At 40.1% G+C, this 27,831-nt stretch overlaps 1 protein-coding gene across 3 annotated transcripts in view; it reads right to left on the reverse strand.

Moving 5' to 3' along the window:
• The window catches only part of KLHL14 (kelch like family member 14), a 60,659-nt gene that overhangs the window by 17,382 nt on the left and 15,446 nt on the right, over nt 1-27,831 (reverse strand). For all 3 annotated transcript variants that reach the window (XM_085572062.1, XM_021525724.4, XM_085572063.1), the window contains exon 3: nt 26,322-26,443. In XM_085572062.1, coding sequence (XP_085428188.1) covers nt 26,322-26,443 — 122 coding nt within the window. The remainder of the gene's footprint in view (nt 1-26,321; nt 26,444-27,831) is intronic.

A 27,831-nucleotide genomic window follows, 5' to 3' on the forward strand; every position in this document is an offset into this window, starting at 1 on the left:
GCAGACAAAGCCACTTATGCAGTTTACAAAGTAAACTTGTTAAATTTAATTTTGCAAATAATTAAGGAAAAAATCAGGAATTCTGTTCCCTCAGTGTCCCCTCATCTGCCCAAATACTGTACATGCTAATCTAAAAAGAACTTGTAGAAAGGGGTGAAGTTGCATGATATTTCCCTGAAAATAAGCAGATGCTAGGAATCTTAGTATGCTAGAAAACATTAAAAAAATCCTCAGCTATGCTTTGTTCTTCTGGTAATGTTTCCAGAAGAAGAGTCAGTATGTTCAGTAGCTTTCTATTACACAGCAATGAACAAGCTGCATTTCCATAGAGTTTTAAGTTTTTAAATTAAGGTCCTGCTGATTTAATGCCTTTTCCAAATGTATACGCTTAATTTCCTGTACAATGTCATTAGCAGCACATTCACACATCTTCTATTCATCTAATCAGGAAGCCCTTTGTTAACAAAGATCAAAACTGTGGCATTAGGTTTGCAATATCCCTTTTTTAGGGGGGAAGGTATCATGATTACTATGGACCAGCTACAGATGTAAACATCTATTTCTTAATATTTACTTTTTCCACTGCAAATGATAAAATGCAAAACCAAGGATTATATGTAGATAATACACACATATTATTGCAGTGTGCCATGCCCACTTTAATGATATCATATAGAAAATGTAAACTTATACAGCATTAGTTACTATACCACATAAAGTAGTTTTGGCCCAGTGACACCAGTAGGAAAAATGATGTCCTTGTTCAGCTCATCATATGGGCACCTTAAATCTAGGTGAGGACAAATGGGGAGGTGATGTGCATGTACAGGCAGGGAACTTATTGCTTGACACGGATCAACAGAGCACTTAGGAAACCAGTGCAGTGGGAAATCAATATGACTCAGGGCCAGCTCTTACTTTGTGCTCTTTTGCCAATGCCAAAAAAAAAAAAAAAAAAAAAAAAAAGAGGCAGCCTATCTCACACTTGGATTATTTTGGGTGATATATCTCTCATTTCATTTGTTTTATTATCTTTTATTTTTCTCAGAATGCAGTTGTGCAGTATAGCATATGCAAATAATAATAAGAAGAAATACGCACAGCTTTGCTGTTTAGGATACATTTTCTTAAAGATCAAGTGGGCTCATTTTAGCTTCTTACTGAAGTTTTTGCCTAGGCAATGATGAATAAATAAGGTATGTTTTTAGTTTCTAGTAAAGGTCGAATATCTTTTTCATAGTCTGTGCTCTTACAAGTCATGTAAATGAAGCAGTTCTTAAATTAGGCAGCCAGGTACAGTGAGAGTTCATTAATTAAGGTTATTTGTTACTGATCCAATTTATATTAACTGGGAACTAATCTTATACTAGACACTGCAAAAGATTTTATGCTACCTAGAGATTCCTACAGTAGGATGAAAGGATGAAGTCTGTTTTTTGCTATTTTTGAGACACCATATCATCATTGTCTCACTCTTTAGTCTTAGATATTTTCCTATTTTAAAACCTTCTCTCTCAAAACCACAGAATTTTTCTTGATTTTGTGGAAGCTTGTAGTCTCTTGAGAAATTTGCTGTCTTCCTTAGATGCTTTCTGAGACCCTTCCTCTCAAGAAGAGACTGCCCAGGATCAGTCTGTAAGGGCTTCAAGTTTTAAGTAATACAGTGCTCTGTTACGGCTTCCAATAAGTTCCAAGCTGATGGTTGCACATTCAACCTCTTATACTGGTCAGTCTGGAGAACTTGAGCATTTACAGAAAAAACTGTCTGCAGGCAGCATACATGCATATTTTTCACATTGTGTTTTCACTTTTGCAAAAATTTGTGTTTATTTATCCACCATATTGACACAAACAGGGTCAGTAGACAAAGAAATTCTGCTTTAAGCTTTTCTGCTGTTACCATGCATATAAGGTATGCAGTAAAACTCCTGTAATTATTATGATAATTAAACCTTGAAAACAAATGGCTTAATCCTGGCTCCTACTGAAATTGATGGCAACATTCCCATTGATACAGGATTGGGCCCAAACGACCCAAACTACTGTCCATAATTCACGGGAAAGCTAAAAGGAAGCTTGCCTTAGAAAGGAGGGTAGTGTTTGGCCTTCAGAAAGAAAGGTGACTGCAATAAAACACTGCAGACCTTTACTGTGACCTTTTGTTTCTCTCAGAGCTTTGGGGAAAACTGTTCTTAGTCTCATGAATCTAGCCATGGGACTGAAGGGAGTTGGACAAAACGGGGAGGATGGAGCAACACTGTGGACATCCAAGAGGGAAGGGACTCTACATGAGAAATCAATCACCTCAGTCTTGCTCCTTGACCCGTCACAACTGGGAGTTATACACAGAAAACAAAACTATGTGAATGAACAATTTTTTTTTCTATTATAAAATATTCCTTGAGAACACAGAAAACTTGCACTAAAAACCATGATTCTTGTGAATATACACCCAGATAGGACCTAACTTTTCATAGACAACAGTCAAAATCACATAGCAATGAGCACACTAAATTCGGTATCTGGTAGAAGCAATCTTCTCAAACTCACTAGGCTTGCCAGGGTGTAACTGGAAGAATTTGGCCCATCACAAAGTCTAGCCAGACTGCTGCTTTCATTAATTTTATATGAGTCTTTGTCTGCTGTGAAAATCCTATCTTCTCATTTTTTAATCTCAACTCATTGGAACACCTGCCTGCCCCACAAAAAGGGTATCTGAAGAGAAGTTTGTATGCCACGCTCAAACACAGCCCTGCATGAGTTTTTAGCGTGTCAGTCAGTGAGTTAGAGGGAAAGGGTAAGGAGAAGCTAATCAGGATGAAATGAGATTAAAGGCTGTCTAATTTTACAGCAACTGTGATCCATCAGCCACTGTGAAAGTGACAGTGGAAATGAATGATGGAGACAGACAGGTGGGGCTGTACATTTCACTGATTTATCCTCAAATGCACTGGGCCTTATTTTATTGAGTGAACATGACCGCATTTATCATGACTGTCATCTAAACCCACTTCCCTCCATTTAAAAAGGTCACTTTACTAGGAGGGAGTAGGATAGAGGCACTTTCAAAACAGATTTAAAATTTAATAACACATGTTTATAAAACCCTGTGCAAAAATTCTTAACTTTATTGAAGACCAATTTAAAAATAAGGCAAAAACACTATTAAAAAGAGGAGAAGATAAAAAAAGCCATGGTCATCTGAGAAACATGCCAAGGTGATAGGTGCCAGAGAAATATGTGAAATAGAAGATAAAAACAGAGTAGCTGGATGGGCAGAAACCACCTCTCCTAAGTCCCTGCCCCTCACACACATTTCCCAAAGCTCAGGATGCCCATGCTTTCCTGCACCAAGAGCACAAACAAGTGCAAACAGCCTGGCTGAAGACAGCACTCCCACCAGCCTCCTTCCCAAGCATTTGATGTATGGTCAGTAGGAGACACTTGGTAACGTGGGAGGAAATTTCTCAGGTACAGATATGTAACATGCAAAGCTAAGTCAAAACCAAATGGAAGATTTATACTTGAGAATTATCTGGAAGGCAGTGGAGTCCAAGACTGCAGTGGTGTTTGCTAAGAAATACTTCACAAACATCAGTGACATTGTGCAGGAGGTGACACTCAATTGCTCTTCAGATACAGATGAGGTGGAAGACACAGCAGCACTGCATATCAGGATAGATATCCCAAGAAGAAATTCCTCACATATGTCAAAGCTCACCTAATAAAAAGTACCAGACAGTGTTCTGGGACCTACTGTCAAAATCAGAGAAATTAATGAAAATCAGAATTCATTAAATTAAACACTCTCAACTAGAAAGCCTGTGAGGTCAACCAGAAGCAATGATGCTTCAAAGGCACCTCCATGATACACCTCATGAACCTAACAAGCAACAATATGTGCTCCTTGTCTTACCCAGTTTTGCTTACTTCCTGCCAATTATTGCACATTTAGGAAACAGCATCTGGTTGTTCTCCATAAATTAATCAAAGGGTCATCAGTTCCTCCTCCTCCTTATACCTTCCCCTGTCTATTGTCGCTTCAAACTAACTACCAGGGAAGAAGGGAAAACTGGAAGACAGAAGGAAAATGACCTCAAGTCCCAGGACATCTGAAATCTGTGATACAGGCTATACCCATTCTCCTGCTCTGCTAAAAACTCCTTCCAGTATTTCTATGTGATTCCCCTACTAAAAAAAAAAACAAAAACAAAAAAAAAAAAAAAACAAACAAACAAAAAACAACAAACAAACAAACAAAAAACCCAAAACAAAACAAACCAAAACAAACAAACAAAAAAACCAACCCCAAACCAACCAAAAAAACCCCAAAACCAAACCACAACAACAAAAGAACACTCTGCCCTGAAGAAATCAGCTGCTTGAGATACAGGAGGTACTGCAAGGAAAGCCAAGAAATATCTTCCTCAACTGCTGCACAGCTTGAGCATAGCCCCTTCAAGACTCAGTACACACCAAGAAGTCATGCTCAGCATCTCTAATGACCTGTGCAGATGATGCAAGAGAAGAGAGTGTTTCCAGAACAAAGATGTCATTATCAGAGGACATATGGATTCAATAATGACCTTCCACAATATTAACAGCCTATCATATTGACTACATAATATTCAACTACAGCTTCTTGAAAACTGGCTATTTCTACAGCTCTGAAGAGGGCAGTGGAATGAGAGATGTGTCTCTCCAGTACTGAAGGCACCTACAGACTAATTTAGGAGACTGTAATTTGCTCATGGGAGAGACACAATATTCATTTAATTCCCAACCCTATCAGCAAAATGGTGGGCAGACCACAGCTGGTCCAATTATTGCCTGAGAACAAAACATTAGATACTGTTCACCTTTCTGTGTTTCATACATCATTTTCAGAAAGACTATGCATTTATTACAGAATGTTACTTGTTATTTCTCACCAAGGAGGTTATATAAATAAACACTACAATTCCTCTGTGAATTGTTCTCTCCAATTTTTTGTTATTTAATAACTGTGGGGAAGACTGATCACAACAAGTGTGAAATTCTAGCCTCAGTGAATGTGGTGGTAGTTTTGCACTGGCTTTAAAGGCATCAGATATTCATCCACTATTATTTTCTCAAAAGATAATGGAAAGAAAGTTAAGAGAATTGTCAACATAGATGGAAAATACCCCTGTTAGTATTCCTGGCCAAACTGCATTCTGTCACCTCAAATTCAAGGAAATACATGCAAAATGTTTTTTCGAGTAACATGCCAATGCCAGCCTTGAGTCTGAGCTCAACTCACTGAGGGAAGGCTGGGACCATCCAACAGCAGTTACCATAAGCACAAAGTCTTATGATGAAGTCACCTTTGAGGGAATATTACTGATACAGCTCTGGTCCAGCTACACCACTGAGAACATCATCAGCTCAGCTGGAAACCTCACCACCTCTTCCTTCCCATGCCAGCTTTGTGGCAACTTCATTCAAGCCATCACAAGTAGGATGGGCACAGAGCTGCTGAGTTCATCTAGGATACAGTCCATACTTCTACTGGGGCTAAGGATAACATAAGCACCAAGAAAGAGTTATCTGAGCAGATCAAAGACCATTCACAACACAGTGAATGATATTTAATGTCAATTACAGTATTTCTCATTGTGACAATATTTCTTAACTTTTTTTTTTCATTCAGATGTCAAGAGTTATTCTTTTATACATTCAGCCAGTTTTTTTAACAACAGCTACATTTTTCCAGAGGTCAGGGAGTTCCTTGGTTTAGTTGTTTTAGTGAGCTACAGTTTTCATATATGAGCATCTAAAATAAGACACTTAAATTCATGCTGACACAACAATCATAACAAACATAACATCAGGAATAGCTGGCATGCTCAGCTCCCTCCTGAGATAAATTTCTTTAAGGTTATTTACAGATCTGTCTGTTTCTGCAGGTGAAATTCACCTTGTGGGAGAATGTTCTGTTGGGTTTTCAGCAACATATAGATTTGGCTGCTTACATGAACAAATTTTATCCATACATTTTCAAAGGTGCAAGCACCTGTTTGGATTTAATTTGAATAATGCTGTCTACTTGGATCAACAGAGTTTAAATAAGGTAGATAAATACTGCACTCCCACCTTAAAAACTGATATTCCTTAATCAAAAACCTGACACAATCTTCCCCATGAAGTGCATACAAAAACCTATGCGCACTCTGCTGTGCTCCCCTGCTGCCTTCCCCATGGGAATGACTCTGTGCAGCTGAGCTGCTGATGCAGGTCTGAGAAGCTCATGTAAGTGAATACACCAAAAATCTTGGCACAATTTGGAGCTGAGTATGTAATGCATGGTCCTGTGGAAAGGTTCAAAGTGACAATTTTTATTGTTTTCTTACTCCTTGCTTATCAACTTACCTGCTGAAGGTTGCCCCTCACCATCCAGATGCCCCATGGATTTCCACAGAGCATTTATCAAGAGACACTTGTCCACCAACATGAGTTATGCAATGCTACCTCAGTGATGGCTGCCCCCCAGTAGAATATCTTGTGTACCTACTCAGGCCTGTGTTTACAATCACTGAAGTGGAGCCCAACATGTATTCCTGGGAAATGACATCTCGTCACATCATAACAGTCTCATGATGTGACATTTTGCACAACAAAAGCTTCTCATGGACGAAATGATGAATAGTCCCTGATGGGAGAAAGCCACTGCAGAGTTGCCAGAAAGCTCTGGAAAGAAATACTATTTTGTCCCAGTGGGCTTTCAGATTCTCCAAGATGTCAGCTCAAGGACATGCATTCCCTTCTCCAACAGTGCCACAGGGCAGAAAATTTTAACCAGGAATGGTGTGTTAACACCCAACTGCTTGTGACCAGTTGTATTCATTTATGGCCCAATTTCCACCTAACCTTGAAATGCACCCATTCTCCTGGTCTCCTCTGAAGGCAACCTTCCAAGCTCAGAACAATCACAGACCCTCTTTGTGTTTCCCTGGTTGATGCTCCTTGGGGACCCATGTCTTTAAAGGCATTCATCACATGCAGCAATATCTTACTTGGCCCCTACCACCCCAAAACCCAAGTCTTCCACAACCTTCTCTCTCAGTTTCACTACTTCCTACTCTGCTCTCAGTTCTTGACTGACATAGCATTTTGGAGTTACTTAGGGTTTTGTTTCTTCCCACTAACTCTCAAAGTCATTCCAGGGAAAGAAAAATGTGATTTTCCATTTGGAAAACCATACATGAAGGAAGGATATACCCATATTTCACCCTATTAGAAAAGCAGTTTTGATACACCGAAGTTAATTCATAATACATGAAATGGAATTAACTGCTAAAATTCACTGCTACAGATTTTTCAAGTTTTCATTTTAAGTACTTCAATATTTTCAAATGAAAGGCTTTTTTTACAAGAAAGTCCAGCCCATACCTAAAGCACTAGACCTAAAGCAGAAGGCAGTGGAAAGATCTGTCCAACACCTACCACCTGGAAAAAAATCTTCCTTTCCCAGAAGATATATACTTCATACGGGTATCTGAAGAAAAGCCTGACTCCCACATGCCTAACTTCCAGCATGCTCAATCTCAGCATGCAAAAGCAGGACTGTCCACATAGAAGCTAGACAAATACAAATACAAATACAGAAGGAAGCACAGGAATTGAACCACATAAAGTAGGTAACACCAAGGACTGATTTCTCCAACAGAAACAAGGCAGAAATGTTTCTCTCCTAGACCTCTCTCCACAGTGGAATTCCTAATGAAGGGAAAGACAGACACACAGAAAATTTTCAAATTTAGGGCAGGAAATGATCTAGGCAGCAAAACCACATAGGTAAAATTTGCATAGATTTATTTTGTAAATCTATACACAGAAGACAAAATCAGAATGCATAGCTGAAAAAAAAAATCCATTAATAGATGTGGACTAAATTTATGTTAATTTTCTTTTGTTTTGTATGAAAACAGTACTGTTTAATATTTTAATAAAAAAACAATTCTGAAGAATGTGTTGTGATGCCTACTTGTAACAATCCCTAAAATTCAATCCATATAAGTACTCATACTCCTGTGTTTCCAAAAACCTTTTGTGGATTTAGAAAGCATCCCATCAGGAAACAGACCGAAAACCACATTTCTCAAAACTGAATACCAAGCTGAGTATCATAGCACAAGTGGCTGCTACTTAAATCAAGAGGTATCAAAATTCATGGGCTGAAACATGTTCACATGGAATCACAAATAATTCACAAATCCCACACTAGTGCATGCTTGTGGGCTGCTGACAAACAGGATGAAAGGTCATGTTAATTCAAATTACTGGCCATGCTGGCACTGCCAGATTCAACACAGACAATAGACTAAAATATAGCTGTTGTGATCAATCCCAAAGACATAAAATATACCTGTGTATTTTATAATATAATAATATATTTAAGTATCCTCAAAAAGCTTGTATCTTTTGTTTAAGACATTTATTTTGCAAAGAGAATTTTTTAAGAAGGTATAATTTTCAGTTAGTTAGGTGAAGGAAAGCGAGAACTGAGACATGGAGTCTGCATGAATGAAACTGGGACTCACTGTACTAGTAAACATGACTTGGACCAGGTTCTGGTGGAGACTGAATTGAAGAAGGAATGAAACTGAAAAGGGCAGGGGTGGATCAGGACAGGTCAGAGAGGACATACCAAAGTACTGGGTCTGAAGGAAGAGACAGCAAAGTCTGCAAACACAGCACATACTGATCCAGAACTCTTTAAGTCTTGCAGTCTTCACACTCCTCTGCTGTCAGCACATCTGGGTAGAACCCAGACATGTTTACACCCCCTGGTTCCCAGGAGAACCTTCCTGAAGGTCCAGTTCCATGCACACCACAGGTCTGTGGAAACTTCCACTACAAAAAAACACTTCAGCTCCTTCTCAGGGTCTCAGGATCCATCATTCTATGCGATGGCCTGTGCACACATGAAGCCAAGAAATAAACAATCAAGAAGCCACATTATTTTTTTAAGGTGCATTGCATTTAACCCTGATCTGTTCCCCACTAGGCTTTCCTGCCAGGCCACACAAATTAGACTGACCAGGAGTGTGAGGCCATGAGAAGGGAAGACTGATGTATTAACAGCAGCACCAGTTTGGATCAGCTTAAAATGGTTGTGAAACTACAACCTCAGCACAAAATACCAAGCCGTTGAAATGGCTTTAACAGAGGGTTGCTGTGGCCCTGTCCCTCTTACAGCCCAGAAAACCTAGAATCCCCCCACCCCAGTGAGTCCTTTCAAAGCAATAACCTGGCAGAAAAATGATTCTGAAAAGAAAAAAGTATATTTTCAATTTAGTTTAAGCTGTTTGTTTTCTACAGCTACCCATTTCTCCTGTTCGGAGAACACTAATTATTTGTGCTTCATTTTCAGAGCCTGATTTGATCCCTGTGCCTGACATGCAGGAGCACTCTGTGCTCACTGCTGTAACAGAAGTAGGTGGGAGAGGCCATCTGGAAAGCCTGGTCTAAGAGGTCTTAAAATAGGCACCCCAAAATAAAGGATGTCTTCTATTTTAATCACATTGCACCTCTGTTCCTCATCTGCAAAAAAATTGGAACAGTGATAGACTATGCTCCTCACAAAGAGGATGGTACAAAAATATCACAATGAATGTCCATGAAGCAGTTGGCCTCTGTTGTTGTAAAGTCTGTGAAGAAACCCTTGTGAAAAAATTGCGTCTTCTGAAGAGTATTTCAGAAGTATGTGACAGACAGGATCTACTTGCTGAACACAGAGGAGAAATGCTGCGAGCAGAAATTCAGCACAGTCCCTTCTGCGCACTGATGTGTGACAAAGAATAGTGTGTGATATCACTGGAGATTTTATCTTAGTGCTCATGCAAACAGAGGCCGAATTAAGGTTGCAGAGGCAGCTTAATTCTCACATTTCTTAACTCCAGAGGGCTTAGTATCGCCGTCTGTCTAACACTCTTTCCGAGCTGGGTGCGAGTCCCTCGTGCGTTCCTCGCCCCAGGTGTGACAGACAGCCAACACCTTCTGCTGCTTCAGCATCTCCGCATCACCCACGAGACCAAAGTCTACGGAGCCCATGGCCAGGGCTGCAGGAGCCCTCTTCCTCCTCCTCCTCCTCCTCCTCCTCCTCCTCCTCCTCCTCCCGCTGCTGCCGCAGTTCCTTCCCTCCGGCAGCGCGACGCTGAGCCACTAGATGGGGCGCGCTGTGCCCGGCTCCCCCCGCCCCGGGGAGAGGCGTTTCGATCATCTTTTGGCTTCAGCTTTTGCAGCCAACCAAAAAACAAAAGAGGTGAAACGCAGCACAAAAAAGGGCATAGCCAGCTTCCTCCCAAGCAGTTAACTTCTGCTTGTTCCTCGTGTTCGGCGTGAAAGGGAAGAAATCAAACGGAGTACACAAGCCCCGGGGAGTGCTCGGTGCATCGATCCTGGCGGATGCGGAGCCGCCGCCGGCTCCCGCTGCCTGCAATGGGCACGGCAGGTGCTCAGGCTTTGGCACGGGTGTCAGTCATACCTGCTTTGTCTCGTCTTGTCTCAGCTCCTCGAACCCAGACTGCGCAAGGATCAGTCACCGATTTCCCTGGCAGTGCACACACATCTGCTTTTCTACTCCACGCGCCAGTCCCAGTGAAATACAGCAGGCACAGTTCCCGTCCCCACCAATACACCGCCAAATCTCTTTCCCTCTCTTAATAATGATCTGGAATCTGGGTAAAAACAACATGCTCGCTTTTAGCAAAGAGCGTGCTTCCTCATTACAGGGGTTAAGAGGAAAGAGGATGCAAGGAAACTGTGACACAAAAAGATAACTATGGAATGAAGGAAAAAAAAAACCCTTTCTAAAAAAGTCAATTCTTTCCAATGGGAAGACAGTGCTTTACTCAGATAGTCCCCAGCTGAACTGCATAATGGTGGCCAGATTACTGCTCTCTCCTCATCTTCCTGAAGAATGACCTTCTGGAGAAGGCGTGATGAATCTGAAACATGTCTAGTCCATCCAGGAAGGAGTGCAGGGATTTATATTTACCTGCATTTCCACCACTGCTGAATTACGCCTTCTCTCACTCTTCCCCAACAGTTTACAAGACTTGTCCCTCTGAACGTACCATCCATCTCAATAACAATACTTATATTAAACCTGTATATAAAATACAACCAAACACTCCTTCCCAACATCCAGCTTCTTACAGCTTCCCACAAAAATACCAACATCTGAGATCCCCTGCACAGTACCCTCTCATGACCAGGCCTGGCCTTGTAAGCTCCTACAGACTCCTTCTCCATGGCCAAGAGAAGGAGAGCAAAAAGCCAGGATAATTTTTTCATCAGGCTTTTCTTTTCCTTTATGGTATGAATGGGGAAAGTCCTGCTCAGCAAAGGAATACTACCTGAGAGCCACTGCTGGGGATGCTCCTAGCACAGGGCAGCAGTACAGGCAGGAGTAACAACACCCTCCATTCTCCTCTTTAGCCCAGCAATTGAACAATTTGAATTTTGCAGTCTGTTACAGACAATACTGCACAAATTGGTTTCCCTGCAAGTGTCTCAAAAACCATCTTGAAAGAGCCATATGCAGGGGTATACCCAAGTGGCAGTGCAGCACTTGGATTTGGCAGGATTGCACTTGGGTTGTGAACTGAGAGAGGAGTGCAGGCAGACAGATATGTGCCTGCCCAACAGTGTGTCCTGTCACATACCCTGCAGGTAAAAACTCAATTTAACTTTCATTCCCAATGAATTTGGACTTTCACAAAGAGAAGCAGATGTAAAAAATGTGGCAGAAAAAGAAACACGAAATAAAATAAGAAAGTGCATTTGAGCTGTTGGTTTTTTAATTCATTGCAAAAATGCTGATAAAATGTGCAGTGCATCACTCCTGGACATTAACACAGACTGATCCTGCCTAAGGAGTTTGCAGTCTTTATATAAATTAATAGACAGAATATAATCCCAAGTGCAGGGTGTTTGATCATATATATTAATATGGAGACTGCTGATCCACAACTGGGTAAAATAAATGTGTTTTTATACAAATTAGGTTACCACTGATACAAACACTTTTGATTCATACTACAGAGCACGAACAGATGATCAACACGCTTGCTTTGATGTAGCACCAGGCTTGAGGAAGTCACCACTTATCAACTGGGCTGTGGTAATTGCTCCTAGACTTTTAAAATTAGAAGAAGCCACTATCTTAAACTACCTTAAGCACTGATTACATTGTTTAAATGAGCACATTTTACCTTACATTTGTAACCACTTAGGAAGGAGAGCACTAGCAGGCATTGTGGCTCAACTACTAGGTGCTACCTTGGGGAAAAGCAGATCAACTGGATCTCTTGCAATCCCTTGGCCACAACAGAATCACAAAAATTCCAGACTGAATAAACTTCCGCAGGTGACAAGAACAGCAACTACCTGCAAAATGAGCTGATGAAAGCAACCTACTCTTTATGTCAATGTACCCTATTTATACAGTACTAAAACTCTGAAATTTTGCATTGACTGTACATATCCTAAGATACAGTATGGAATATTTATTGCAGAAATAATTTTGTTAAAATTCTGTAGAGTCCTTGATGTCAAATCTTAGCCATTAAGTCTGCAAAGACAGCTCCACATGATCAGCTGTATGTAAGCTTTCAAATGGTAGCTCCTCTGATTTATTTTGTTTTCTGATATAAAGTAGTTTTTGGTGTTCTGTAGTATGTGGAGCATCTGAACAACTGCAAAAACTGTTTGGGACACTTGCTGAGATCCATTTCACTGGATATTCACAAATAAATCCATTCCTATTGCAGCGCCAGGGTGCATAAACATAGTTTTGATAAAAATGAATACTAAGCAAGTTTACAAAATTTTTGTCTTCAAATCATATTACCATGAAGGCTAAGTTATTTTTTATCTACTCTAGAGTACAAGTGCTGATAACCCAAAACATTTCCAAAAATTACAAGCCACACCACTATATCCAAAACACTACATATGCTTGATGCCCCTTAATTTACTTTCCTCAATTTGCTTTCAATTGACTTTTAATTTTCAACCATAAGATCAAAACCTCCCATTTGAAAACAATCAGTTGAATCACACAGCTTTGTCTTAATATACTAAATGTGCAAGATCAGAGATAAAGTTGTTGGCAACACAGCTAATGTAACTCTGCAGCAAGTTCCCTGAAGTAATCAGAATTAGGTACTCAGTTACGCTTTATTTGGGTCCATGACAAAGGGCATCATTATTGTTGTGCTCTGAGGGGACGGTCCTAGGGTAGAACTGTGAGTACCAAAATTGTTATGGTGTGGTGTAGTGATAACTGAACTAACTTCATGTTACTGACCTAGCCCCAGCTGGTGTGCTCTCGAGTTCTCCTTTGTTTTAAAGGTCCCAGATGGTCAAGGGCCCGAGTTCAGTAGGTACTCTATCCACCAATGGCAGGAAAAAGTGCATTAAAAAGGCATATATAAATGATCAAAAATGGGTAAATTGAGTATTTCTTCCCAGTATCTGTCTGTGGGTTGCTCTACTGGATAATCACAAATCATTTATAAGTAGAACAGACATTAAATTCTTAATACATTTCATTTCACCCACAGATTTCACAGAGTGATATGAATTTGGTCCATGCCATTCTCTTTGCTTACCTCTAATAGCCCAGACTCTCCTTTACTTGTGTGTTTTTTTTTTCCCTGCTATACTTGCCTGACATTGCACCAGCCTCTGAGGCCACCCAAAAAGGATTCCAGGTGTGGACTCGTGAGATGCCCTGGTGTCTGCCCTCATTGTCCAACCCAACCAACCAAAACCAGTCACTCCTCAACCCCAGCTGCACCCTCTGTAGGGCTCCTGACACCCAAAACTGGCGTGTAATCATTCCTTCTCCACTTTGGTGCTACTTTTGCAGCCTTGCTTTTGTGAAGAGGAAGAGGATTCCCACCCCTGGCTTTGCACCCCTGAAGCCTAACCCTGCAGCACCCTGCAAAACCTCTGAGCCTCAGAGGAAACACAGAGCCCTGAACAACATTTTTTGCATACTGCTAAAAGGTAATTAGGGACTTCTGAAGAAGAGGTAAAAAAACATGGTGTCAAGACATAGCTTCATTCCCACTGAACAGCACTGTTTTGTGCCATGTAAAGCCAGAACACTTTTCCCTCCATTATTTTCTCTGATGACAATGAATTATTTTCCAATACTGAAAGTTTCAAATTAAAGCCCTGAAGTGGCTGCAACTACTTCAGGTGGGTACCAGTGCTTTACCTGTGGGGGAACCCCTTTCAGTGTCAGCCTTGCCTCTCAGAGGAAAAGCCAGGCTGCTAAAATAAAGCTGCTGGAGTGAAGCCAAATTATGGCTTCAGGAAAACGGATGCTATGTCAGGGCTTTATTGACGTTGTAAATCTTTGCAGTTAAGAAAAATCAAATTTCTGAGTGCTGAAGTGATCATTTCTTGGAGCAGTACTAGAGACAGCATGGGAGCTGACAGAAGGACAGTGGCTCTAATCTTGCTGGGTGAAATATGTCCTGGTGCAGAAAACCCCTAAAACACCCTGCATATTAACAGGACTTAAGCTGGAGGCTTGACTATTGGATAAACCCTTACATGGGACATCTCTGCCCTGAACTCTTTCCTGGAGCTGAAGTTAATGGGAGCCAGTAATGTCCAGCTGATTCCAGCAGTGGTGATTCTGCTGAATAAAACAAAGTTTAAATGAGCTTGAGTGGACATCAGTGTAATGCAGCTGGGAGACAAGGGCTGCACGGGGACTAGCCAGAAGGCTGGGATTTGGACACCACAGATCATCCAGCACTGTGCTGCTGTCTGCCACGGTACTTAAAATAATTGCAGTCCTCTGGAGAGAGTCTATAGATAAACTCTGTTCTATGTTAATGCACCGTCATATAGAGCTGTTTACAGGCAGTACTTAGTAAAGTACTTAAGCATGTATTTAAACAGGCTGCTGAACATCAGTGTGATTAATACTTTGCTGAATTAGAGATATGAATACATTTTTCTGCTGTTGCAGTTTTTCATTATATACACTTAGAAAATGGACATAAGGATTTTCTTTCAGTTTTGCATCCAACAAATGAGTTAATTTGGGAGTCAAATTCTGCCTTAGTTATGCCTGCACAATGCCTTTCATATGTATGAGGGCTGAAGACTTCTTTTTAATTGGACTTATTTTTTGTTAGTCTATAATCAAGAAAAAAAACAAATCTGTTTATTTCTTTCTGATCTTGCAGCTCTTTGACATTCCTTCCATGTCACTTCAGTTAGAAAAGTATCTTTTACATATGGTGTGTATGTTGGTTAAGGCCATGCACACACAGCAGCTGCAATTCTTGACCACCAAGCAAGCAGCTGCTGTTGAGTACAGATTGGAGCCACACACTTTGTTTTTCTGCATGTAAAACTGGGTGGGGGGGGAGGGAGGAGAAGAGAAGAAACATGGCTCATACATCACTCATCATGGTAATTCTATTTAAATATATTTTAATGATTTCTAACAACATAATTTGCCAAGCCTCTCCACCTCAAAGTGATGCAAGCACATTTCTCTCTCAATTTTCCCTTTGCTGCTTAGCCTAGGAGGAACATTTACCATCTTTAGTAAGTTTTGCAGTCAAACCTTTTCCAATCCACATATATATATGTGTGTGTGTGTGTGTGTGTGCGCGTATTTATACGTATATATACATTTAAAATAATCAGAACTCCAAGCATTGGCCTACTCATATACATTAATGTCATCTATCACTGCAGAACCATCACTTGCATTTACTTACTGTTTCTGCTCATAAGGAAACAAGTTTGATTTAATAGTTTTAGTCACAGCCATCTCAAGAGTTGAAGACTTCCCACCCCTCTAAATTAAAGCTAAATCATGTGCATTAAATACATTATCTACTTGCAATAAAATGGGAATTTTTAAGATGATTCAGTCACAGATAATTTGTTGCTGCAAACGACAGGCTCACATCAGCCACTGGCCGCTCTGAGTGTTTGCTGAGCCCAGGGAATGCTTGGGTAGCTTATCCACTTCATGGAAAACAGATGTTTGCACTGTGGAAAAGATTCCTATTCCCTTTCATGGTCTTAAAGATCCTGAGTGGGATATCTCATGCCAAAGAGCCAGAGCACTGGGCTTGCTCATCTACCTAAGCCCTCACATGCAGGTTAGTCCAGGGCACTGCAGCAGGAATCCAGACCCCATTCCACGCCAAAAACACAGCCCAGCTTATCTCACACTCAACCCCCAAGAAGCCATCAGAGTAACTCTCCAGAACAGCTCTGGAGGGGCTCAAAGGCACCTCTTTTTTCAGCCTGGGGGTGATCTATTCACAAGCAGAGGCAGCACAGCTGTGGGGCAAGGAAGGGCAGCTGATACTACAGCTGCCTTTGTTGCTCCTGCCTGGCAAATACCAGAAGAGACCACTTGTCTAGACTGACAGGAAGGCATATGTTAAAGCAATTAATTAATTTGCCCTAAAAGATTGAGGCCAGGCCAGGATTTGTCCCTTTCCCAGTGCTCAGTTTGATTGTAAGCAATGGGACTTCCACCATTTCCCATGGGAGATTATTCCACAACCTAATAGATCTCAATGTCAGGAAGTTTTTTCCTGATATTCAGCCATAATTCATATCCATGAATTATGAGCTACTGTCGACATCACATCCATTGAGGCATTCCTAGAGCCTGCTTCATTTAAAATTATATGCTCTAGTTATGCAGGGTTTCTGTGTACTAGGGCAAAATGCTTTTTCTGCAGGTTAATTCATTACTATTCAATTTGTTAACACTTTTTTTCTCGGTGTGAACAGTCATTCTGCAGTTGCATACCCTGTGTAGTAGCACAATCCCCATTTGGGAACAGAATCACAATATATAAATATGACAAAACAACATACCAAAACCCATCCCTGTAAAGACATATTAGTCTGTTCCTGCAGATACTCCAGCATTCAGTTAAATCAAAGCACTAGCTCATACAACACCTGGTATGAGACAGAAAGCTTAGAGAAAACCCTTCTGAAGTATGTAATAAATTTTATTTCTGTCTTTAACAGGGGAACGTAGGAGAGTAGTGGGGGCAGCAGGGAAGGGGAAAGGTATGGAGAAGGGAAGGGAGAAAGGAACTTAAGCTGTGAGGAAATAGAGGAAAATTGAAAACAGAATGACTAGCTATAAACAATGAGCCTCTACAGCACAGTAAGAACATACAACAGCAAATAAAGTTGAGGATGCAAAATGTTCACTTCTTACCACTAAAGCACTTAGAAAAATGGAGAAAGCTAAGGCAGGCTTCAAAAATCTGTATTGAAAATAATTGTGTACAAAACACTTCTGAGAAGGAAACAGCCTTTTAATAACATTTGAGAGGAGAAAATTCATAAAATGTACCAATCTCTCAAAGAAATTGGAGGAATTCAATTAGAGTTTTTTATTGTTACATTTTGCCCATCTAAAAGAGTTCTGCCATCCTGTTTGCAATCCTTTTTACATAAATGCCACATCAGCCACTGGAAAGGGAATGCTTTCCAAAGTAAGACTCTATAAACACACTTGAGTTCATTTTCATCTCCATACAGGCCTAGCTCCCATTAATGCTACATAAATCTCAGAGCAAGTAGGTAAGAATAAACATAGAGATTTTTACCTGGAATTAACTCAAAAACATAAAGCGATGTTTGCAAGAAGCACTGAATTTGCACAGTGACATATAATTTTGTGTTAAAGTTATTCCAGATGGTTGATTTTTTTAGAGACAGTAGCCATATAGTATTGAGGTCTGGTGAGAACATTTGGGTAATGTAGAAATTAGGTGACTTTACTGAAATCTGTACCTAGCCAGGTGGGACACTTGCTTTGGACAGAATACAGGACAAGGCAGCTCCCTGTTCCTACTGGACCAGATGTGTGTACATAACAGACAATGCCCATAGGCTGAGATGGACTCAAAGTGTTGCAGAGCCTCTAGGGCGGCATTCTGCCCACTATCTACATTCTGTTGATCACCTGGTGAAGTCACAGCAACTTGTCATTTGTAGCTAGGCAGTTTCTGGTTTGCAGTTAGCCTTGCAGAACTTGACAAAACTCTCTTTGTTGGAGATGTGAAATATCCCTTGGGACATATATGAAGAATTAACAAGATAGAAAATTGTGCTCTAACTGTGACCCTCTTCCACAAGAGATGTTGAGAAGAGATGTTCTGATGTGACTCTGGTTTTGCCAAAACATTTGAAATATTTTTTTGTTTTGCCTTGGAACTAAGCAGTAGAAGTTGCTGCAAAATGGAACTGTCACCCTCAAGCCATCTGTAAAGATATGTAACTCAAGTTGAAAGATGACTTGGAAAAAGGTAAGCTCTGTGATCCAGGAGGAAGGGTTTGAGTCAAAGGTCCTGATGCCCTTGCAAGGATATAGAAAGAAGTGGCATCTCCAGGAGCCAGCATCTTTCATTTTTAAATGTCCCCACAGCAGCCTGACATCAGCATCTGCTGTGAAAATGGCACCGATCATGGGGTAACTCATCTGTCTTACATCTGCTGCCTTCTCACTCAGCTCTCCACTGCCTCAGTGCCCTGCTTGAGGAAGGAGCACTCCTCAGCATTTGGAAGGGAATTGTGCCCCGTTATCTCAGGTTTTCAACAACAAAGAGTCCTGGCTGAGCACAGGCAGGGAACAGGACATTTAGGTAACACTTATGGACTCTCTCTGAAAGTAACTGTTTGCCAATGGCATTTTTGAGGATGAAGATGAGTAGGTAGTTTCAGGTATCTTTGTATATACAAAAGGAAATGAACAGCCTGGTTTCCACACACGTGGGTGTTCACAAGTTCATAACAAAAGACAGAGCAGCCAAGAGAAGCTGAAAGACTGTTGAGTGCTTTAGCACAGACTGAATGCAGTGAAAAGGGTTGTTTCAACCACAGTAAGACGTGTAAGCACTGGAAACACAGGAATAGACAGCTATCCAGAATTTACAACACTCACATTTACAAATAAGGCACAGGGAATAGGAGAAACAATCAAGTAACACTTGTGTAAATGGAGAAATTGACAACATTGTAATCAAAACCAAAAATGTGCTCAAAGAGGTCTGACATTTCCTGAAATTTATCTCAAATGGCAGTGCAGAAGAAAATAATATTTAACACATAAATAAAGCAATCACTGTGAGAACCTGCTACATTTTCACCCGCTATGTTTTACTCATTGTGAGACTTCTGTCATGCTCTTAGATACGCAGGCGTGCGCCATTAATGGCACTTGCACAGTTGAACTCCCACGCATCATCCTCAGAATGGGAGTTGTGGTTAACCTCTGCTATGTCACATGTAGAAAAATACTCTTCACTGTATTTCTGTTTCTCACTTCTATATTCCTACTTCCCTGTAGGTATAAAACATGTGGCTTATTAGCAGTGTGTATGACCACCTTGAATTAATCTCCTAAATCCAGACTTAAAGCTGGATAGTCATACCAATCAGCCAAGTTTTCTGTGTGTGAATCTTTCTTCCTTTGTGACTGTATTTGCCTGCTTCTGAACCTTTTAAAAGGGTCTAAGTATAAGGATGAAAGACATAGATGGAATTTGTTTTAAAATCTATGTGTTTCTTCAAGGAGGATGCATAGAAGCATGTACATACGTGTACATGTACAACTTCTACATACATCTACCACATTTATTATACCTGTCTAGTGGGTAATATAAAGACTACTGGCTTAGCGATGTGTTAATGCTTGCTCAAGCTTTTCAATGCAGTGCTGGAAGCATCCTTGACACAGCACTGAAGTAGAAGCTGCAGTATCTCCAGCTGCTGGATAAATGGAGTAAGAGAAATGAAATTTATCAGGGCTGCCGAGAGCTCATCAAGACATATTTTTTAACTAATATAAGTGTGCACTATTCTCACAACTACATAAAAAAAAAAAAAAAAAAAAAAAAAGGAGGGGGAGGAAGAAATTAGAACAAGCATTTATCAAGACAACCTGTCCATCTGATTTCATAGACTTTTTGCAAACATCACTTCTTTTATTCAGTTACCAACTGTTTTGGGGTAAATTGAAGAAGGAAACTTGTGCTTCTAACATCATTCTTCAAAAAAGTAAAATCTTTACACTGATTGAGTGTATTTACTTGAAAGACACCCCATTTCCAAAGGCATAATGTGTGCTGGGCATCTAGTAGTACTCAAGCTGACACTTAAGCCTTTGAAAATTTCTTCCAAGAACCTCTGATGTGAGCTATAATCATACTGTTTGTCTTACAAGTAGCCAACCTGGAAAATAGAAAACTGGATAAAACACTCCAACACATGAAGGATTGAGAAGTTCTCAGAAACTCCAAAGACATTTCAGAAAAAGAGGAACATGAGTTTTGTTTTTAATTTGCTCAGGAAAGATAAAGTATCATTCAGTATAGGAAAGGCTGATACAACAGAGCACCACAGAACTGCCAAAGAAAACATGGAAGAAAGAAATATAACCTATTCCAGCAGGAACAATGCAGGCTGGGGACTGGAGTGACCTGGGTTCTCTGATGCTGACTTTGAAGTAAACCATTCTACCTTCCTTCCACTTGACTTCCCTTTAGATAAAGTACATACATAATGATGTTCAAAGGGTTTTGAGAACCATCAGTATGCCTAAATGCTGGCTAACATGCAAAAATGTTGTTACTGAAGATGGAGGACTGCTGCACTGTCACGGAATATATGCAAGGGAAATTTAAAAAGTCAAAATGACAGAAATAAAGTATGTTGTATTCAGACCAGACTACCTGCAGGGTAGTACTGCTTCATGTAAAAATGAAAGCACAGCCAGCCTGGGGAAGGAAGGCAAAGGTGGACTGCCTTTATCAGAGAATAAAGGATGCAAAGGTTTCTGACTGCTCATTATGGTCAGGGAATCAGATGAAGATGACAACTCTAACACTGTGTGATTGCTGCTGGCAGGAAGGAAAGGGATTGGGAAGGAAATCAAAGTGCCTGCTTCATTGTTTGTCTTTACATATGGACCAAACACAGCTGACCTAAACATACCTAGCAAAGGCCAGAAAGCCAAGGCAAAAAAGAAAAAAAGACTAAGGAATAACTAGTAGAAGAAGAAATATGAAAAGCTGATCATCCTGACTAAACTCTCCAATCTGTCAACTTTCTGGACATTTCCCTGTCTTTCCCAAAAAAATATAAGACAGTTCTCATTGGACAATGATGTTGGTTTTTATGCTGGATTAAAATCCAAACCTAGTGCAACCCCTAAGCATAAATGCACTATGGCCCATACATGTATTTGCCATTATTGTGAAATTCACTGAATTCTCTCCATGGTTCACCCACATGATGTGGGTGAACTAGGCAGGTTAAACAATGTTACAATTAACATCTTATTGAAAAACAAAGTATTGATATGAAAACAGTATCTGATACAGCTGAAGCTTCATGTGGATGGAACATGCCATTTAGTAGTTCAGTAATGCTTCCAACATTTTACCTCTTGTGCTTCAGAAAAAAAGGAATTTTAGATTGAAGCAAGGAATCGCTGTATATCTAGAAATCTGTAAGATCCAATTTCTCTTCTAGTCATCACTTCCAATCAGACAGATGGATAAATTGCTATAGAAAAAAACCACAAAAGAACCTCACCTAAAACAATGACTACATCATTTTTATTTATTTCTTGCATTCTCTGTTCACATAGCAAGAAATTTAATTCCAGTTAGATCATTCTCTTGTGATATTTTTTCTTTCATTTAATATATTTTTAAATGCTTAGAAGCATTATGACAGAAAAGCATGTATTTTTTTGCCCCTGTTTATACCCATCACCCTTACCGTTACAACAAGACAAAAGCATTAAAGTAAAATTAATCATGTCAAAAGATTTTAGCAAAAAACAAGGGAGATCATGCATAAAGCATCGCTTTGTCTAGTGTGAAGTCACGCTCTGATTAAAAACATATAATGAAAGTGAAAGTAATACATCATTGCCTTAGCAGTAGGGTTTTTGGGAAAGCTATGCAATTCTGAACACAAAAAATCTTTATAGGCTCTGGATCTTGCAATTATTATAGAATAATTCTAAAAAATAAAACACTGTTTCATTTCCTTAAAGTTTAATTAATCTTAAATGTTGCAGTTAAAACAAACAACCAAAGGAGTTCTAGAATTAAATACAATTAGACTCCTGGCAGGACCATAACTGGTAATTAAAACCCAAGCAGCAGCGGCTGGTTCTGAGCAGTGAGGTATGAGGTGGTGACACAGAGACCCCCTGCAAAGCCCCACATTCAGTAAGTAGTTATGAAGACTAGAAAATATCATGGATTAAAGAATCTCCATTAACAGAGCAGAACTTTTGCTGTTACTGAGGACTGTCACACCACCATCAGCTGTTCCATTTCTGTCACTGGGCAATGGTACCCTGTTGCTGCTACATGACTATGTAGTACCCAGTTAAAAACTGAACTGTGTGCACATGTACGCAAGCCTGAAAAGAAACCATGCAGTGAAGATATTTTCTGTACTTTACCAAAAAGTCCATAAAAGCCTTGACTTTGCTCAGGCACAACTGTACAATAAGTGTTTCAAACTAAACACCAACATGCACATTATGATGTGCATATTATTTATAATCCCAGATTAGGATTGTGCCCATATCAAACAGAATTAGGTGGTAAAAATGTTTGTAGAATGCCACTACCTTACTCCTTTTTTCCCCCTCTTTATTCTGTCTCTATGTTGTCAACATATAAACAATAACTCTCTGAGAAATACCAGATAGGAAAAATACACAGTAATACTAGACTGTGAAAAATCTACCGATCCCCTGAGCCATAGCATTCTTGCCTATAGATGATGACATTAAAAAATTGGAAATGGGTGCATGCTTCCCCTCCTCTCCTGGGTCTGTGAACAAGGCAAGTTGTTTTCCTGATACCTTTCGAATTACTCCCATTAGTACTGATGCATTTGGTGCTTTGGCTATCCAGGCAGAGAGAGGTGGGCAGGATCCCCTGCCAATAGATCTAGTCTTGTCTAGGGAACAAAATGAGATTGCTCCTCTGCTGAGCTGTCATACTCGATAGCTTGTGCTGTTCCACCTGCACCCATCCTCGCAGCTCCAGCTGCAGTGCCATGGAGTCAGTAGTTCCTGATGGTTGATCTTCTCCTGTTCCTTATGCATCACACAAGGCAGGACACAGAGCCCTGAGCAACTGAGTGCTGAGAAGTGAGCCACTCTCCGTGCTGAGAAGGCAAAAGGAAACAGGCAAGCAGCTCCCTCTCAAATAGGTCTGCAAGCCCTGAGAGTAACTGCTGGGGCTCCTCTCAGTGGAGACTGACAAAAGGAAATTCAGGCTCCTCTCACTCACCTCCTCCTCAAAGACCCTGCCACTGCACTCGGGATTGAGTGTTTGCTCCTTTCCTGCTATCCCTACCCCAAATGCCACTGGCACAGAGAGGAGAAAATGAGGAATGTAAATGGGTTTGGAGGAAGGGAGGGGGGACTTTCTGTGCACACTTACATTGGATCAGTAAGCCTCTAAGTGCAAAATGTGGCATTTTGTTAGTGCGTGGGGGAGCCTATTAGCAGCCAGAAGGTTAAAGAAAAATCTTTGTAACAGGAAAAAATCAAATACACCTAAGGCAATAATAAAATAGAACATCAGGCTACAGGAACTGAAATTCTTCCCATCACAGAACCTCATGAGCAGGACATAGCATTTGCTCTGTCCCTATTCACTAAGGAGCAAACCCATCATTTGCACTGACAAGTTGAGAATGAACTGCAACATTGGGACTGAAAGTACTATCTAAATAAGAAAAAAAAAAAACAAATAGAAAAAAAACTTCTGCCTTTGTTGCTGATTGACTACCTCTGATAAGACAACAGTGGATTAAGAGAGAAGTAAAAAGATAAAGAAATAAAACTCCTTCCTAAATTGCAAAAAAATACATTATAAATAATGACAGAACTACGTCTTTAAATTTACACCCCCCCTAAATGTCACAGTATGTTGGATAGCACACCACGGCTGCACTAAACTAGCACTATGTTTTAAGCTTATACAGTTGTCTTCCCTAAGACTTTTTAGTCACAGTTCTTCAAGTCCCTGCACTCTTATGCTGTAGTTCTTCAATGTTTCAAAGAAAGGACAGAAAATCTACTTGGATTTATCTCCCATTCTCTGTTAAGTTAGGAAAAAAGGGGATACCTGAAACTCTTATTTCAACTAGGGTTTTTTTAAAAATAGTTTTTGCTACCATTTTGTGAGTTGTAAAATATTTTCTAAGAAATTATGCTTGTTAGCATTTTGTCTTTTTCAGTGTGAAAACACAGGCATTCTCCTCTTTGTTCTTCAAATTTTAGCCCTGACCAAGAGGGCATCCTTTTCTGGCAGGATTTGCAAGAACAGGATTACTCATGTCAAGAGAGGGCTGTGTATTTGGCAGCTGTTGTCTCAGCCAGCACTAGGACAGATCCTGGGACCTCCAGGACTTGCAGTGCTGAGCAGCAAGTTCTTGAACCCAAGCTGGCCAAGACTGCAACAGATGCCTTGTTTTTAACCGCAGCATAGAATGTTACATGCATTACCACAATGGAAAGAGAACCTTTCTTCTTTACTTCTAAAGGTAACACAGAAAAGACTAAATTCTCTACATAAAATTATCCTGAAACATCTCTCAACACCACCACAAACAGTTGGTCCAACACTAGTGATAAGCATTTCACCAGAGCATTAAAGTATCCTGCCTGTGGGTAGTTTCCCACCTTCTTGGAGACTGCAACACAATGTAAATAACCAAGAGCTGAGTAAATTCCATTCTTACAAAATCCAACAATATACACCTAGTTAAGATTCCGAAGAAAGATTTTTACTTGAATTCTGTAGAGAGTTCAGATCTTGAAGCAAGAGATCCATTGCTCCCGTGTCTCCTGTTGAGCCACTGGATTAGACACAGCAAATGAAAAAAAACACCTGGACAATTCTGCCTTAGGCAGTATCATTGATTTTTCACTGACTTACCATCTTCAGGATTTTCTTAGAAGTAGTTTACAGAGGTGGGTATTGTAACTCATTATTCTGAAAAATGTGAAGCATAACATATGCCCTAGTATAGATGCTATAAACTTTTATAATGTACACTTCATATAACCTTTTTTAATTGTCATTCTTTCACAACACCCTCAACTATTAATTCAGGTCATGTATATGCAAACAGTCTTTATGTGATACCCCTTTGTAAAAGGCTCCTAAATCTACCACAGGAAAAAATCAGTCTGCAAGGGCATTATTTCAAGTCCTTCATCATAGCAATTTTAAAAAAATTTCACCCTAACCTATGCATGTAATATTAATGTGGATGTATGCCATTATAGGGCTTTGGATAAGGGAGAAGAAAAAAAAATTCTGTAAAATGTATTTTACTTGGGGAGGGAAAAAAGGAGGTATAATAGGAAATCCAGGTTTTACCAGTTGTCCAGTTTTAGAAGTATGGTTTTGATTTATGGATCAAAATTGCTCATTTATTATTTTATCTATACTGCTTTGGGCAATTTTGACAGTTAAAATTTAGTTTTATTGACCAATGCAGCCAGTTTAGCCACAAGGGGACTAATGCACACACAGCCTGCTGCACTCAAGAAGCTATGATTTGATTCCATGACCAAGTCAGACTGGGAATCACAACCAACATAACAATAAGTTCCAAATCTCGATGCTCGAGGCAAAATACTTACTCTAAAACCAATCCACTATTAAAAGAAGGTGGGAAAGAATTTTGTGATAGCAGCCTCCATGCACTGTTTATTGTAGCTGATATATTCCACCAATGCTTCTGTCAGCAATGGACGCAGGGTAGTACAGAGGAAACCTTTCTTTAATGATTGTGGACAACAGATAAAGCTGGAAGAAGGAAATGAAAATGCAAAACAGAATCAAAGGTGTGCTCTAGTACTACGGCTTACCAGGGATCTGACTTTTGAGAAAAATGTCTTGAAAAAACTGCCTTTTTTTTTCCCCCTAAACCAGATTTTATTCATATATAGATAAATATGCATGGGTTCATGTTGCAGCTTGAAAGACCTACAAGTTTACTTAAAAGAAAAAACTTACTGGAATGATTTTAAGCCAATGTTAATTTAGGCCTATCCTATTATAAAATTAGCATCTTCTGCAATCTCAATTTATTGCTCCATTGTGAAGCCCCTTGTGATACATAAACAAATCTCTGAAGAGAAACAAATCAATAAAGTGTCTAATTTGATTAACCATGTTTTTAAATTCATCAAGACAACTGTACAAAAATAAACCACTTACTTGTCAGTATTTTCCACGTCTTCTTTTCATCATCATAATACTGAACCAAATTGCTGGGTAGCCGGTCAGGTCCGGGAGGCAATCCTCCAACCAATAACAGCATTTTCTTATTGGAACGAATTCTTCACCCAAAACAAGAGGAAAGATGAACAACCACATTACTGAAGAGTATTTTTAGTGGCAACAAAATCATAACCATCAAAAGAATGTTCACTGCTTGCAGTTTTCTATTTCATTTTTTGTGTTTCTTTTCTCAATCATGTCTCAACAATTTCTTGAACCAAGCAGAAAAATGATCAGAAAAGCTGCGTATCTCTCTACTCATGGAATAATAAGCTTCCTTTATGCAATTTGTTAGAGGTTCATTCTAGAACGACCTTTTTCTTATATTATCCCTTTAAATCATCACTCTTTACAGCTGAATACACATGAAATGCTCTGGAGTTGTACTAAGGTTAAGCATTAAAGTTGCATGTCAAAAATCGTATTAGTCAAAATCATTATTATAAGCCATTCTACACTCAAAGAACCTTGAAAAAATTAAGGTTATGCAGAGAGTTTGTGAGCCAACTCTTTAATCACACACTGAACTTCAGATATATAGTTTGGTACAATTAGTAGCACTGGGCTAATGGTTATGGGTTAAATGCTACTTACAAGCACTTTTGTTTGTTTAATTTAGTCCAGACTCTTGCTTTCATTCTCCCCCCTGGCTCCCTCCCTCGTCTTTGCTCTCCCCCTGTGCACCACTGGCTATAGCAACACCAATTGGTAAAAATGAGACTGTGATGTTGTTGTGAGCCTCCCCAGAGTGGAGCCCTGCCAATGCTTGCCACTGATCCAGCGGCATGAACCTGCTCAACTGTGCAAAGTCACTCTAATTCCCTCCCTCTGTTTTTCTACCTTCTCCCCCAGGGGGCAACCACTGAAAGGAGTGACTACCCACCCATCAAGAGCTGGCAATTCGCTGCTATTAACCGTGACCGTGATTCCCAATCTGCCTGGCAGTTCTTAAGAACAGGACTGCAATGTCTCATCTGCAGTAAAAGTGGTTATCTGCACCCTGGCCTCCAATGCCCCACCTGATGAACGTACGATTTCTCTGCAGCATTAAGGGATTTAGCACAATTGTAAGTGAAAACTGGAGGGGAGGCGCAGACCCCCAGATGAGCCCTGATGCTTTAATAGTCACTTTGCATATAATTGAACTTTCACCAGTTATACTCAGCTTGGGTGAGATAACACTGAAATAAAGGTCTAGGCTCAAAATGCTCCTGTTAGGTAGGAAGGTGATGTAGCCTGGAGAACAGCCATCCATATGAATGACCATGCATTTGATGGAAGGCACCCTTGTCAAACACCATTTTTCCAGGCATGACAAGAGCCATGTAACACTCTGTGTGTCAGTTTGCAGCAAATACCCCAGCCAAGAATGGCACAGAACACAAGAAACCAAAGCCTACCACCAGAAATGCTCATGGCGGGGTCAAAGCACCACTCAGGAGCTCCA

This window comes from Lonchura striata, chromosome 2 (assembly GCF_050655825.1).
Source record: "Lonchura striata isolate lonStrDom1 chromosome 2, ASM5065582v1, whole genome shotgun sequence".
In the NCBI taxonomy this organism is placed as follows: domain Eukaryota; kingdom Metazoa; phylum Chordata; class Aves; order Passeriformes; family Estrildidae; genus Lonchura; species Lonchura striata.